We start from the raw sequence: 16,812 nt of genomic DNA, 5'->3' as shown, positions 1-16,812 counted from the left end.
AAATGCTATAAAATGCTATGGGAGAAAATAGGTCTAGAGCCAACACAAACCATATACTAAGAAAGTGGAATGCGAATCACAAATTCCCCCTAGACAAGTGTAGTGTGTGCAGAATCACTGGGCGAGTAAGAATACAGAAAAGGTAAGTAAATTACCCCACCCCAGAGCCCAGAAAAGAAGGAGTAAAGTACTGCAAGTTTCCTTAGGACACACTACAAGTCGTGATTAGACTTATTGTAAGAACCAACTAAGTCTGCAAACAACAAATGGTGGATTCCTGGACCTGAAGACCTGCAAAGGAAGGAGACCAAGTCCAGAAGTTGAAAGAAGTTCCAGGAAGGACAGGAGCCCCTGCCAACCTAGAAGAGGGTGCAAAAGAAGAGTCCCCGGTTGGACGAAGACTGCAGAAATGCACCCTAGGAAGATGTCAGCAGGTTCATGCATGATGCACTGGATGTCCCACATTGTGAAGTTGGATGCAGGAGAGTTTTGGCGCTGGATTCCTCCAACAAACCTTGGTTCTGGCAAAGTCGCTTTTTGTGTCAAGTAGGCGCTATCTGGACCCAGGAGGGACCTGGGGGCCTCAACTCTGTGTGAGGAGGAAGAGGGGGCTCTCAGCACTTCAGAGAGCCCTCAGAGCACTAGATAGCACCCACAGGAGTCCCAGGACCCGGAGACAAAGGAGGTGAAAAATGCAGTTGGTGCAGCACTACAAGGGAAGGCCCCACACCGCCGGAGAACGACTCAGCAAGTTGAGCATTGCAGGGTAGAGTGCTCGGGACCTGGGCCAGGCTGTGCACAAAGGAATTTTGCAAATAGTGCACAGAGGCCTCAGGAGGTGAAGAAGACATGGTGCAAAGGGGTACTGTCATTCTGGGGGAAGGCAAGGTCTTACCTCCTCCAAATTGGGGCAGCAGGACCTCAGGACAGTCTGTCACGATGGCGTCTACCCTCTGTGTTCCAAGGAGCACCCTCGTCGCCAGGAGAGGAGTCCAAGAGAACCAGTCATCGACTTAGGAGGTGCCTGCTTCAGCAGGGGAGTGACTCTGTCACCCCACAGGAGATTTGTCCGGTCCTTCTGGTGCAGGGTGAAGACAGGGAGTTCTCAGACCATGCACACCGTGGAAACTGTTGCAGTTGCTGGCTGGAGCTGAAGTTGCAGAGGAAAAGTATCCCTTCTGGATACTTTGTTGCTGTTACAGCGGTTCCTGGAGCAGTCTGCGGTTGATCCAAGGTCAGAGAAAAAAGTAGTAGTTGCAGAGGATTCCTGAAGGAAACTTGCAAGTAGAATCTGAAGAGAACCCACAGGAGATACCCTAAATAGCCCAGAGAGGGGTATTGGCTACCTTATCAGTAAGGAACTATCAGGAGAGGTATCTGACGTCACCTGCTGGCACTGGCCATTGAGAGCCCTCCAGAGTGCCCCGACACCTTGCAAAGCAAGATGGCTGAAGTATGGGACACACTGGAGGAGCTCTAGGAACCACCCCTAGGGTGGTGAACAACAGGGGAGTGGTCACTCCCCTTTCCTTTGTCCAGTTTCGTGCCAGAGCAGGGACAAGGGGTCCCTAAACCGGCATAGACTGGCTTATGGAAGGAGGGCCCCATCTGTGCCCTTCAACGCATTTCCAGAGGCTGGGGGAGGCTACCCCTCCCCAGCCTGTTACACCTATTTCCAAATGGAGAGGGTGTAACACCTTCCTCCAAAGGAAATGCTTTGTTCTGCCTTCCTGGGACTGAGCTGCTCAGAACCCAGGAGGGCAGAACCCTGTCTGTGAGGTGGCAGCAGCTGTAGCTGCAGTAGCTGCATTGCAAGCCTCAGAGAGCTGGTTTGGCAGTACTGGGGGTCCATGGTGGAACCCCCAGGATGCCTGGAATTGGCTCTCCAAACCAGAATTAGAATGGGGGGACAATTCCATGATCTTAGACACCTTACATGGCCATATCCGGAGTTACCATTGTGAAGCTACATATAGGTATTGACTTATATGTAGTGCACGCGTGTAATGGTGCCCCCGCATTCACAAAGTCCTGGGAATTGGCCCTGAACTATGTGGGGGCACCTTTGCTACTGCAAGGGTGCCCTCACACTTAGTAACTTTACACCTAACCTTCAGCAAGTGAAGGTTAGACGTATAGGTGACTTATAAGTTACTTAAGTGCAGTGAAATCGCTGTGAAATAGTGTGTGCACTATTTCACGCAGGCTGCAGTGGCAGTCCTGTGAAAGGGTTTGTCTGAGTCCTTATGGGTGGCAAAAGAAATGGTACAGCCCATAAGGATCTCCTGGAACCCCAATGCCCTGAGTACCTAGGTACCATATACTAGGGACTTATAAGGGGGTCCGGTGTGCCAATTGAAATTGGTAAATGAAGTCACTAGCCTATAGTGACAAATTTAAAAGCAGAGAGAGCATAAGCACTGAGGTTCTGATTAGCAGAGCCTCAGTGACACAGCTAAGCACTATACAGACACACACATTAGGCCATAAACTATGAGCACTGGGGTCTTGGCCAGCAGGATCCCAGTGAGACAGGCAAAAACACACTGACATACAGGTAAAAATTGGGGTAACATGCCAAGAAAGATGGTACTTTCCCACACCCCCTCAATCAAAAACCTAATTTCTTACAATAGTATGTATCCTGTTGAACCCTTGCACCAAACTGTTGGTGTGTGGGTGGTACACTGTGGAGACATGCTATGAAATTGGGTCCCATGTCAGAAATTGCAGTTTTGGGAAACCCAACCCTTGAAGATTACCAGGAGGACCCTTGCTACTAGCCAAGCAGTTCTGATTCACAGAGGCACAGGCCCTGGATACTGGGTGGCATGGTCCATCACAACCAAGATGTAGTAGTTGCCTCAAAGAAAGGGGTGATCTAATGGAACAACAAACTAAATTTTCTCACGCTCAGGTAGTATAGCAAACAGTGCCATGGTCTTACCTCCTTCATGGGCCACAGAGAACAGAAAATTAATGTGAACTAGAGGAACTACTAGAATTTTGCTTACTCCTGGCTCAGGATTCAAGGCTCACTTAACAACAATTACTCCTCCCAGTCAAGATAATGCCCTACAACCACTCCTTTGCCTACCTGTTCCTGGCCTTCTTTCTAAAGTCCTACAAGTGTAAGACATTCAAATTGTGCCTGGTGAAATTCTTCATGAATAGGCCCTCCAGCATCAAAGAAAGTATGCAGCACTGGGAGTGAGCCAGCTCCAATACGTGAGCCACTTTAAATGCCCCCATTCTCCTCTCTGTCTGTGATGCATGTAGGCTTCTGGTCCTGGTAGCAATACTTGTGCAGTCAAGTCACTGCCTAAAAGTCAATGATGGTTGTCTTGCATTTGACCTCTAGCTCTGCTGTGGCAGGTTGGTACTTCATGTTTTCATTTGTCGTTACCACTGGCAATCAAGACTGTCCCGTGGGCATCAGGGAGAACTTCCTTGGGTTTGAGATTCTTCCCCTCAACCATAGCCCTGTAAGCACATCTATGCCTCAGGGCAAATACATTCCTGTCATTTATACTAGCTCAGTGGTTCCCAACCTGTGGTCCCGGGATCCTTGGGGGTCCGCGACTACTTAGAAAATGAAATAATATTAACAGATTAGGTCCCCAGCTTTCAGTAATGACTCAGTGGGGGCTCCCCAGATTCTAATAAAGATTCAGTGGGGGTCCCCGGGCTCCAGTAATGATAAAGTGGGGGTCCACATAAGTCAAAAGGTTGGGAACCACTGTACTAGCTAATAAAACAAAACCCATGGTGTTTGGATTGATGTGCTCCAGGTCATCCTGGCCCATTTCCAAAATGTCTATAGCGACTACGATGAAAGGCATGGGGCCCTCTTGGGTCTAATCATCAACAGTTAACACACTGTCAATTGTGAATTCAGCTTGTGTTGGGTCTTGCACCTGATGGTCTTTTTTGTAATTCCCCTCCTTGTCGCATCTAAAGTCTTCACTTTCAGATGTGGAGAAAACGTCCTTCCCTCCGTTGTCCTTAAGCTCCTGACTAGAAACCCAACTCACGTTCTGTTTGTGTCTGGTCCTGGATCTTTGGGATACTGCTCTGGCTCTTACACTTAGGTTTGGAACTTGACTGTGAAGGTTTCTTAACTCCCTCTGAATTGAAACCAGGCTGCTCCATTCTTTTGTTAACCCTGTTATCTAACCACTTGCCAGCCAACAAAACAAGTTTCTATGAATATTTTTCTGTCAGATCTTGGCATGTACGACCTAAGAAAGGCAGAGATCCACTTACGTCCTTCACACCCACTCATTCCAGCCATGCAACACAACACAGACCGAAGTTTCAAATGGAAAGCCATCTGCCCTGACTCAATCTCTGAATGTACTAGGGTGATTTCAGCTCAAACAGTCTAATCAGAGCTTCTTTCGGTCATTTGTAGTTAACTTGCTCAGCTTTAGGCATTCTCCCAATGACGTGTTCTTTTGAAAAGCAAACAACTCATGAGTGCATGTCATTCAACATTTGCATTCTACAAGCAACCACAAAACATTCAGACAATTCCAAAACACCCTTGCCATCCACATACAAGAGCAAACCTCTTTTGCAACCTTTACAAGTAATCGTGCAAAAGTAGAGATGGAATCGCTATTCCCAGAAGTAGCTTTCTCTTCATCAGTCCTGAACTTTTGCTTCTCTAAGGCACGTATCTCTCCCCACTTCCATTTCCTATCTTTCACTTTTGTTTTTCGTCTCCTCCCATTTTGTTTTCTTTTCTTCCTGGGCACTCTCCAGTCTCTCCCATCTGCTTTCCTCTTGTTTCTGGTGAGCTAACCTTGCCATAAACAGTAGTCTCATGCCCCGCCAAGAATGCACTTTTGGTACTTATCCATAACCTCAGAGCCATGCACCAGGCATTAGTATCAATTTCAGGCTAATTTCTGCACTGCACATGCGTGCTTAGGCCAGAACAAAGTCAGGATACCAGATTCACTTGCAGTTGAGTCACTTAGGGCAGAGAAAATTGTCTTTTACCATGCAGGAGGACATTTTTGTCCCATCAGAGACCAATGGTGTCAGGCAAGTGGAAAGATATTCAGCATTAACTGAGCCCATGAATAGGATTTCAGTACTCCTTGAAGACTGAGGCATAGGTGATGTGTCAGCAGGAGTGTAGCTACCATAAGTGCAATAGGTGCAGTGACACTGGGACCCACAGTCCTGAGGGACACACTGACCCTGATAGCTGCTGTCATTTATTAACCCAACATTCGTCAAAGAATAATTTGTCTTTCTTGCATTAGGGTCCACTGCATCTATGCTAGGCTACTATTGTCCAGTGTAGGACATGTTTCAGAGAAGCCACCACATGGTATCGATTTCAAGACTGCTTCTGTAGGAAGGTAACACTTCAATGAAGTAGATCAGTAGCAGTGTAATTCTAAATAGGAGAGATGACATAAATAATCCTTGAGGTACACTATAAGTGGAGCTCTTTCGATATAGAAAGATCACAGCTCAAATTGATGATTCTGGCTCTGGCACTAAAAAACATACAGACACACTCAGCAAGTCGTACTCAGAAGCCTGAGGCTTACTCATTGCACAGGTAGGGTGAATAGGCTTTTTAAATGAAAGAAGGGGGCATGTCACAAACACATAAGTATGACTAAAATTTAACATCAGCTGTGGGGTGCAGATGACTTAAAAACAGCTCTCACCGGTGTAGAAAAAAGACACTAACGCTCTAAGAAGAATAAATTAAACACGTTTACCTAGAGTATTGTAAGTGCTAATTAAAGTGATTTCTGTAAAGGCTTGTGCCTAATCCTGCCCTGGAACATATAAAAGCTTGTTCAGTCGACCCTGTCCGAAAACAGGAGCAAGTGCTGAATTTTGTGGGGGCCGGCGATTATAAACCGGTACCGCCCCTGAAAATCCGGGATGATTGGTCATCCTATGAACGGGAAATTGAACAATACCCCAGGAGGACTTGCATCCACATTGCTGGCTGGTTCGGCTTGATGAGGAATGCCTCTTAAATGGAGCCACGCAAGTCACAGTGAAGAACACAGCTCCCCTGAGGGAGACCGAACAATCTAATCAAAATTAATAATACTGAGCATCATTTGGCACATGGAGGGTATGCGGTAAGCTGGTGGGGTGGCGGGGCCTGCCTCAGACAGCTGGGCACAAGCTCCCCACTAAAAGTGAAGGAACATTTTACACAAACTTTGCCAAACCCCAGCCATTGTAACACGCTCCACCTCAGTCTAGCTTTCCACGCTCTCATATGCAAACTACTAGTACTCTGTAAAATGTAGAAGATGCATTGGAGGGGCTTGAAAGTGGAGACAGATCGAGCTAGACAGACCCGCCCAGGGCTGCAATAAACAGGTCCCCTCACACCTTCTGTGCAATACGGCACTGAGCACCCTGATTACACGCTCAAGCTGTGGAGCTCAGTGATATCAGTGACACTCAGTGGAGCCATCAGAGCCGAGGCTCACCGCAGGCGTCGAACGCCCCGGCCGCGTGCCACGCTCGCGCTCAGCACAGACTGGGGCTCGCGCACCGGCGGCACGAGGGCGGTCGCGGCGTCACACCGTGCGTCGCCGCGCAAGGGCACGTAGCGTCAACGTCCATAACCGCCGCCTTCCCTGGAGCGCCTTGGAGCGCCATGCATTGAAGAAACTGCGCACCGCGCAGCGTTCAGTACGGAAGTTACCCGTTCGCGCAGCGTTGGGTTTTGAACCCCCAATGAGGCGTAAGGTGAGGAAAAATACCATTGCTTTGCGTTAAAAGGAGATAAAGATGAATTAACTGGATTACATTGTGTATAAGAACCGCGGGTCGTGGCAGTAGGCCCGATTCAGACAGGACATTCCCCGTTTCTGAAGCAAACATGGATTTATTTTAAATTTCCCCCGCTTGAAATTACATTTGCCTCGATATAAATCAATGGGGAAGGTCCCTTCTCCATTTCCCCCCCAAAATATCAACGTGCCTATTCTAAAACGTTGACTTGGGTGTATATCATATGCATTGTTTACACAACTACACAAATCACTTTGAAAAAAAGATCCAGCACACATCTATATCAATTGGTATCAGGAGAATGTTTTCACATGTTCTCAGGTCAAGTCATATGCCACATTATTGCACTGCCAAATCTTCTTTATAGAAACACAAATCACGTTGTTGAACCTGTTGTAAACTCAAGTCAGATGCCTAGCACAGCTTGAACCCGTCTTGGACTACTGAACTCAAAGCAAGCTAAGCTTCCATGTGGCTGCTGACTGCAACCCACAATCTAACCTAATGTGCCAAGATGTAAAGAAGGAACATTAACCTGTAATGTAAATCAGAGAGGGGCGGCTCCTCCATAAAGGGCAAAGGAGCGTTGCACCCTCCCACCAGCAGTGGCAGCTGCAAAACTTTTCTCCAAAAACTATAATAAACTATGTTTATTATAGTTTTTGGGGCAAAGGGGTGGGGCCACGGGGGTGACGAGCAATGAGGGGGAGTGCTCAGCACTCGCCCTCACTGCACATGTATGTTTGGCCGGCTGTCTCAGGCCGGCCAAACACACGTGCGCAGAAGGGTCTCTTCAGCCTAGCAACACAGTTGCTGGGCTGGAGAGAGCCTGCACAGACTCCCAGTCTGCCTGGGAGCACCCTGGTTGGGCCCTCTCAGCCAATCCTGGTGCTGCTCTGAGCAGCGTCAGGATTGGCCGCAGGGCAGGTTGGGAGCCTGTGCTGGAGCGAGATGGAAGAGCAGAGGAACGTCGCGAGAGCGAAGGTAAGTTTTTAAAATATGTTTTTTAATGTAATGTGCCCCCCCCATGCCATCTGCCCCCTTGAAGATTTTGAAGATCTTTATCATGTTTTATATGGTGTTTGTAGTACAATTTACAGGCCAAACATTTTCAGGTCTTGGGTCGTGCATAGGCTGTTAGAGCCCAGCCAGGCTCTCGGCTCTGCTCTCCCTGTTATTTTGTTGCCTTTCCCTCCTGTAGAACTCATACTATCACAAAAAGCATTGCTTTCACAAAACTCATACTAGTATCTCTATATTTATCCAGATCGACTCTTGAACCGCATCTGCAGTACAACAATATAGTCTTATACTACCACAGCCTTTCATTCCTGCTCCAGGCGGGTCCCTTATGTAGTGGCACAAATGGAATGTCTACTTTATAAACTACATCCAAACTATAGCAGATGAGGACATCACACCAATAAAGTAGTTTGGCTCCTTTAGGTCCAGAAAGATCATGATTTCACAACCATATGGAAAAATGTTAGAGCAGAGGTGATGGTGACATAGTTAGTAATACTATAGCTGATTTGGTTACTTATTACTCACTGTGGTATTGGCATATTATTGTAAGGTATTTTGTACCAATGGGGGAACCATACACCTTGAATGGTGTCATATAGAATGTTGGATAGGTCAGAGCGAATTTAGGGCATTCTATGCCCGGAGAAGGATGAGATAGGAAATGGGTTACTTTGCTAATGTGTACGTTATATGTCTATACAATAAACTAAACATTCAGAAGAAGTGGAGTAAGGATATGTCATTACAGATTTGGTGACGAATAGGCACAAATTCCATGCAGATTCCAGCACTGAAACTTTATGAGCAGTATACGATTGACGTGGGGCATAAACCGCAAAGTGATAAGGAACGAAGTATAAACATCAAAACTGCCAAAGTTTTGCTGTGTTGTTAAATATAATACTTAAAAGCACTCATCTTTAACGGAACTTGCAGTTACTGGTGAAAATTGGTTGCCTTGGTCTCACGCCGACACCAGCTGCTCTGTGACTCCCTTGCGCACACCTGAACTGTCAAACTAGCGCGAGACACAGCAGCTCTGTTAGCCTCATTCCATTGGATAAACAACAGTGTATTAGAACATGTGATTCTAAACGCTTGTCATTAAAGTAACTAGAGTGGGTAACTAACTGTGCAGCACCTACTATGGATTAAAAAGATATGCTCGTTACCACGAGCTAAAAAAGGAAATATTTACTTTAGATGTATAATGCACAGAAAATCTAGAGCGTGTTCTACAAAAAAGAGCTGAAGTTATTACATCTGTTTGATTAAACGCATGTTGGTCACAGACACATTCCCTACTTCAAAGCAAGGCACATGTCTATAACTCTGAGAGAACAAGTGGAGTGTGACTTGGAGAAATTGTGTAATGCTGGAATTATAGAACAAGTGGAGTCATCTGAATGGGGGTCACTTATGGTAATTGCAAAAAAAAAAAAAAAATTGAGACTATAAGTGGACTTAAGAGATCTAAATAAGAATATTGTAGTGGACCAATTTCCCCTACCTAAGATAAACGAAATGCTATCTGCTACCAAGGATGTAAAATGGTTCACTAGAATAGATCTGACAGCAGCATATCACCAAGTTCCTCTGAACCCAGATAGTCAAAATTTGACCACTTTTATTTCACCTTTTGGTTGTTTCCGATTTATGATGGTTTCTTTTGGCTTAGCCTATGCAAGAACCATGTTTCAGTGATTAATGTTTGAATTGTTCAAAGAACCAAAGAATGTGAAATTGTTTCAGGACAATATTTTAATTATGGGAGAAACCAGGGAAGAACATGATCTAACTGTAGAAAAAGTAATGAATATTGTGAAAAGAAATAGACTGACCGCAGAATTCATATAATGCAAGCTTGCTAAACAAAATGTAACATATTTAGGATATGAAGTATCTGTAGACGTGACTAAACCAAAAAACTGCAAGAAGCTATTAGGAAATGTCACTAGTCGTACATATCACATTAGACAACTTTTAACAAGCAAAAGTAATTTTGCATGGTACATTATGTGTCATAGGGAGTTTGAAAGAGTAAAAATTATATTTTTAATGCACTACTACAGTGGTTCCCAAATATTTGTGACCTGCGCCTCCCTTGACCTATTGGCCATTGGCTGCGGCTCCCCGTTATGTTACTTTTCTTTTGGCTGGTGGGGGGATGTAAACCCAGCCTAAGGAGTACTTCCATTTTTCCCTTGAAAGTAATCGTGCCCAGGCCAGGCAGGTTGAACAAGGGTGCCTGGAGACTGGTTAGTGAGCATAAGGCTTGAAAAGCCAAGACAATATGTGACAAACATGAACAGAGGCAAAAGAAAAAAATAATCTTGGGGGTGTTTGGTGGGTGAGGTGAGAAAATAAATGGTCATTTTAAACAACCTTTGCCATCGTAGGTTAGCTATGCAAAAAACATAGCCTGCTGTTATTCATCAAGTGGCCCAGTCATCCCACCACGAGCTCAAGCCTACCTGCAAGCTACAAACTGGTGTTTTGTGAGTGCTTTTAGTAAGTATGAGTGGAAAGGGACAGGCTCCTCTGAGCTTTGCATTGCGGAGTGCTTTGTAGGTCGCCCTGTGGCCCCAGAGGAGGCCAGTGCTACTTCCTGCCTCGAAGCCTGCTCAGTGGAGGGTGCCAGACAGGAACCAGAGACAGGCAGCCCTGCATTTGTGGCACTAAGGGGGCGACGCCTCAGCGCGGGCACACTGAAAGCATGTTCACTAGGAATAATATCACCACCCTCCTCCCACTCACGGAATAGGCCATGCTGCACTCGCAGTGGATGTAGGAGGCACAGTGGGCTTCTTTTGGGAGACAGAAGGGAGTGTGCCCTTACTTGTGAAAGCAAGCATGAAGAGCTCTGGGGAATCGACATACAGATAGGCAGCCCACATCTATCTATGATTAAGATAAAGTAGTCGATCTAACCATGTGACCTGGTCCTGAATAGCTACATAATTCTAATAGGTTTAACTAATATGAGTAGTCAATGCCACAAACACCCTCATGATAACATTGTCAGTGAAGTTTATATCAACTTTCGGGCAAGTCGCACCTCCTTTTCATTCTAAATCTTCCTCTGACAACGGTAAATAATTTCAGACCCTCCACATAGACAACAGCGAGAAACAAACTTTACAAACATGCATACATGGGTTTTCAGTTTTTTCAAGGTAACACACCCACTCACAGGCGCTGCATGCACCTGCACAGACCCGCTCTGAATCTTCTAGATTAGAAGCTTGCCAGCCCAGCCTCCAGCCGCGTCAAGTCCTTCTTCTCTCTTTAAAAGAATACCCCTGCTGCTTGTTTACAATCTGACAGATAAAATATATCCAAGCCAGAAGCAGGATTCGCGCAGATAATTCTGGGAGTGTGAGTTCTTTCTCTACTGAGCTAATTCATCCAGGAGTCTTCCACTCTGAGTTAGATTTTTAAGAAATCTTTCTGCACATTCCAATTCACCAGAGGCATCTCTGGTTCTCTGTGGTAGGTCAGCAGTACTAATACTGAGTTGTTCTATTTGCATTGAACCAGAATCAAGGGCGTTCACAACAATAGCTGGTCAATTGGCCTGGCGATGTTTACTTCTTGCCACTTGTAGAGTTTAGAGTGAGTTTCTCCATCTCTAAAGTACATGGGATAGTTAGTCAGAGTCTCTCTTGTCACAAACAAATAATGTGGTTTTAATCAGAGCTACTTTTTGTAGGCAGGGCATTTTTTATTCTGTATCCCAAAACCTGGGCAGAATAACAGAGACTCCCTTTACTTTTTGCCTGATGTCTTCTTGGCCACATTGGCTCACCTGCATACGAAGCTGCTAGAACACAAAATGGATGGTGTCTTGCACTATGATGAATTCACAGTAGGTATACATTTTTGTATGCTAAGGCAAAGGGGTGTTAGCACCTGTACTGAAGAGGACCTGGGCAAGCAGGAACTCTTCCCTAACTCTAAAGCCTTTACATTAGGTAGACTAAGTGGCCACTCAACCCATGGATAATGTATTCATTTATTTAGGTTTATAGTGCACTGCAGAGGCTTTAGCATTGTAACGGTAAACAAAGGGACAAAGCCATAGAAAACATTATTTGCACAACTAAGTTCCATTAGGAGAATCCACCTTCGAAGGCAGGACTGCTGTTTTGATGTTCTGTACCTTTCATACTTTACGCATTTTAGTGAGCATGCCTCTTGCACACTCAGAAGTGATGGTTTGCCCCTTAGACAGAAGAACAGCAAAGATACGTTTTGGAATCAACATTTCTCCATACTGTGCAGAATTACTCGAGACAACTTAATGTGTGGCATTCCAGCTGCTTTCGTAATTTTACAAGACACACACACTGCACTTTACTAACAGACCACAGACATGCTGATACCAAACAGATTGTTGTTAATGTTATTTGTCACATATATATTTATGGTTGTTAAGGCATTACAACGCAGTCAGTAGTCCGGTGTTGACTGAGCTCCCAACTTTTGAAAATTCTTAGGAGTGAAAACCAGCAAGCTTTTCATATGTGGTGTCCTTCAAATGTTGATGTACGTGACAACATAGTAATGAAATGATAAAAATGAGTTTGAAATTAACAGAACAATATCAAAGACGACTGACTGACAAAAATTGTGATGTGGGCTCTGATGTGTTCAAACAGCTCCTGAGTCAGTGCTGGGGCTCACTAAAAGGTTAAGTTGTCTAAAACTTTTCCCTGAGAGAAATACTGGCCATTTCTTCACGTTTTGAGTTTCTACAAAGGTTCGGGCACAATACCTAAATAGAAGGTTAAATAAAATGGGCTGTTTTCATTTTTAACATGGCCTTTGTGTCTTTATTTCAACTGTCAGTTAGAAACAGACTACCAACAGCATTAAATAATGAAACATGCGCTTTAAAAGACACACATGTACGTGTAGAGCACAAAACACTCTTTAAAGGACGCAACCATACAAGATTTCTCAAGAAGGCAGGTGCATCGGTAGGGAGAAACAGCAGAACTTTTTACTGCTCTAGATTACGCCAATTAGATGAGACCACTATTCACAATTTCACGAGGGAGGTTTGGGTAGCACGTTAAATTCCAGAGGAATAATATGGTGCAGCCGTGATACTGACCATGCATTTCGTTTCTGTTTATTACTATATGAAGTGCACGTATATTTTAGAGCCCGAATTAGCGAGCAGTGAGATAAAAACTGGTAATAATCATATTAAACATTATGCACAAACATTAAACAAAATCATATTAAGCACTCAGATAATCCATTGGCTCCCAAACTCTGTTTGAGCCGCGGCGCACAGATTGGGAACCACTGCACTGCCTTTACAAGAGTTTGATATAAACCTAAAATCTATTATAACAACAGATCCTAGTCGAAAAGGTATTGGAGCAGTCTTGAGTCAGTTAAATGAGAAAGGTGAAGATAGTGTGGTTGCATTTTCTCTGCGTTCTTTAACCCCCCCCCCTACTGAAGAGAAGCATTCAGATATTGAATGCAAAGTTTTAGTGTGTGTTTGGGGAATGGAACGTTACAGTTTGTGTGGGGATCAGAAGTGATGTTAAGAAGTGATCACTAACCTCTCACCAGTGTGTTAACTATTAAGGGGCTATATAAAGCATCACCTCGTCTGGCAAGAATATCCATTAAACTGTTAGACTACAAATATTAAGTGCAGTATGTGCCAGGTCTTAAAAACAGAGTGGCAGATTTTTTTAGTAAACTACCACTTCCTGTAAACAAAATGCCTGACAAAGACATTGAGAGACTTTGTGTAGCGAATATCAATGATTGCAGTCAAGGGATTTAAAGTGACGAATGGATGGAAGCCTATAATAAAGACACAGTCTTAATGTAACTCAGTGACAACATAATCAATGTGTGGCCTGAAAAAAATACTTTTTCTGAACAATTGAGACATGAATTGTCAAAGGAGGAAGACACAATTTGGATGAGTGGTAGAATAATTATAATAATTATTAGCATGATTAAGAGTCAAATTGATAAATGTATGTCATGTAGGACATTTAGGGATTGTTAAGACAAAGCATAGAATGAAGAAACTGTATTGGTGACCTGGCATAGATGTTGCTGTTGAGAAAACAAATCAAGGATTGTGTTACATGTGCAAACTCTGACAAAATCCAAGTGAACTTCAGACCAACTCTATGTCCAATAAGTATACCCACAATGCCGTTGGAAAAAATATGTCTTGATGTAACAGATCCAATATCAGATGGAGAAATACAGAAATACTTATTGGTGGTTGTGGACCATTTCCCAAAGTGTCCCGAAGTGGAAATTGTGGAACATGCAGATTCTAAAAGTATAGTAAAGTTTTTAGACAAAATATTCTTAAAGGAAGGTCTACTCAAAAGTATCATAATAGACAAGGGACCACCAGTTACATCTGATGTATTCCACAAATTGTTAAAGAGGAATGGAATCAAACACACAATGACTTCAGTTTATCAACTGTCGGGAAATGGTGCAGTGGAAAGGTTTAATCGAGTCATAAAAGGAGCAATCCAATTGGCGAAAAACAACAACTTGAATTGGAAAATAGAAATATCCCGCACTGTTTGGGCATTCAGAAAAGCACCATTTAGTGCAGCAATCCACAGCCCTTTTTTTAACTAATGAGAGGAAGGACACCATTATCGAAGGACAACATCAGCTGGATGCCCAAAGCACAAAGAGTAAGTTAGGAGCCAGAAGTGGTTAAGGATAAGATTAATAAAGCATAACACATGTACAAACAATTCCACAATAAAAGACAGGGTTGTAAAAATGTTATTTTGAAAGTAGGAGACAAAGTGAAGGTCTAATGGGATATTATTTTAAAGAAAGGACAAAACAAACTTTCTGATCCACTGGAAGTAGAAGAAACATTTTGTAATTCTGCTTTATTAAGTGATGAGGAAGTTAGATATTTTAGATCATTAGCCAAGTGCACCAGACCTGGGTAAAAAGTATCAGTAGAATCTTCGAATAAATCTGTACCTAATCACAGAAGATACAATTGAGTAATGGAGAAAGATGTTGAAGACTAAGCTTAAGTTTGCATAGTCCTCAACAGATTTAAATTTTTTTAGAGGAAACAAGGTTACACTGAAACCTCAGATGATTATGTTTATTCATGTAAAGACTTGCCGCTGTCTGCCAGTTTGGAACGATAAAAGACAAATTTATACAAAATCAGATAATCATTCACCCTAAGAATCCCAATGGCAGGACTCACAGCTAGTAGAGTCCAGGTGCTGGATTCAAGGTTATTGGAGCCTGTTCTGTCCTTGAGGCTCTCATCAGGAGGCCGGCCAACTAGTCCTTAGAGTCATTCCGGTGGTCCTGGTTTTAAAATGCAGGTCCCGTCCTTCTCACTCAAGTAGGAGGGCAGCACAGCAGGGCAGCAGTGGGGATATCTCCTTTCTCCTGTGCAGTTGCTGTCCCCCAGGGCCCAAGAGCTCTACCTGATAAGGCTCCAGCTCCATGGACTCAGTTCCCTCAAAGGAAAAGACTTCTTCCTGAGAAGAGGAGTCTTGGTTTTGTCGCTGTGTAGAAGCTGGTCCCCCAGTCTTTTTTCCCTTTCTCTTTGAAGTTTGGGCCATTATTTCAGTCTCCATCACTTCTTTTTAATGCTGTGCTCGACTTTGTGCTCTCGTTTTCACACACACCAGTTCAGGGATTCCCAGCATGGCTTCATGGGTTTTGAGTTCTGCCTCAGACGAAGCTGAGGACTCCAGATCATTCCTTAGCAAGCATTCCTCTGGGGTAGCAGAAGGGAACACTACCTGTTTCAGGCCAGTAAGCCCTCCCCATTCCAAGGTCACCATAGCCATGGAATGGACCTTAGTTACATTGTCAGCATTTGTGTTTGGATAGGTTTGTCCAGCCGGATACTGTCCTGGGGAAACCAGTTTTTCTGTCACCACGGTGACACTGGCACCGTATCCCTCAGGGCTTCTACTTTTGTCCCATTAATCAAGGGATGCTGTTTGTATCAGTTGATATTAGGGGGGCAGACAGCAAGAGTGGCAACATCTACCCCACCCTCAGAGACTAAAATAGCTTCAGTGTGAACCCTGATTTGCTCTGGGTACTCTGTTGATCCCACCTGGAGACTGGCTATACCAGTACTAACTGGGGCAGTGCTAGGGGGATACGTTTTGGGACAGGCCAAGTCTCCAGTTTGGTGTCCATTCTGTTTACAGTTGTGACATCATGCCTTTTTGGGATCAAGGTTTTCACCCATGTACCCAGTTGAACATTGTGAAGAGGTTTGGGGCCCACCCTCTTGTGCAGTTTTTTGGGGCACTTGAGAAGCATCTTAACTTTTATCCTTAGGTGAAGCTTTGTAACCCCTTTCATTTGGTCACCCCAGTGGAAGTCCTGGTTGTAGGAAAGTACCATCTTGCCTGGCATGTTACCCCCATATTTCACTGTATATATGTTGATTTAGTCTATGTGTCACTGGACCCTGCCAGGCAGGGCCCCAGTGCTCATACGTATGTGCCCTGTATGCGTTCCCTGAGTGATGCCTAACTGTCTCACTGAGGCTCTGCTAACCAGAACCTCAGTGGTTATGCTCTCTCTGCTTTCCAAATTTGTCACTAACCGGCTAGTGACTAAATTTACCAATTCACATTGGCATACTGGTACACCCATATAATTCCCTAGTATATGGTACTGAGGTACCCAGGGTATTGGGGTTCCGGGAGATCCCTATGGGCTGCAGCATTTCTTTTGCCACCCATAGGGAGCTCTGACAATTTTTACACAGGCCTGCCAGTGCAGCCTGGGTGAAATAACGTCCACGTTATTTCACAGCCATTTACCACTGCACTTAAGTATCTTATAAGTCACCTATATGTCTAACCTTCACCTGGTGAAGGTTGGGTGCAAAGTTACTTAGTGTGAGGGCAACCTGGCAGTAGCCAAGGTGCCCCCACATCGTTCAGGGCAAATTCCCCGGACTTTGTGAGTGCGGGACACCAT

General features: G+C 44.4%; 1 protein-coding gene across 1 annotated transcript in view; it reads left to right on the top strand.

The window, feature by feature from the left end:
- The first annotated feature begins 6,642 nt into the window (after positions 1–6,642).
- Positions 6,643–16,812, top strand: part of LOC138297210 (WAP four-disulfide core domain protein 5-like) — a 595,909-nt gene continuing 585,739 nt past the window's right edge. The window contains exon 1 of the mRNA XM_069236700.1: positions 6,643–6,744. Within this exon, the coding sequence (XP_069092801.1) occupies positions 6,733–6,744 (12 nt within the window). The 5' untranslated portion in view covers positions 6,643–6,732. The remainder of the gene's footprint in view (positions 6,745–16,812) is intronic.

The sequence above is a fragment of the Pleurodeles waltl genome, chromosome 5 (genome assembly GCF_031143425.1).
Source record: "Pleurodeles waltl isolate 20211129_DDA chromosome 5, aPleWal1.hap1.20221129, whole genome shotgun sequence".
NCBI lineage: Eukaryota > Metazoa > Chordata > Amphibia > Caudata > Salamandridae > Pleurodeles > Pleurodeles waltl.
The sequence above is the reverse complement of the archived record's forward strand: the minus strand, read 5'-3'. Positions and strand labels throughout refer to the sequence as shown.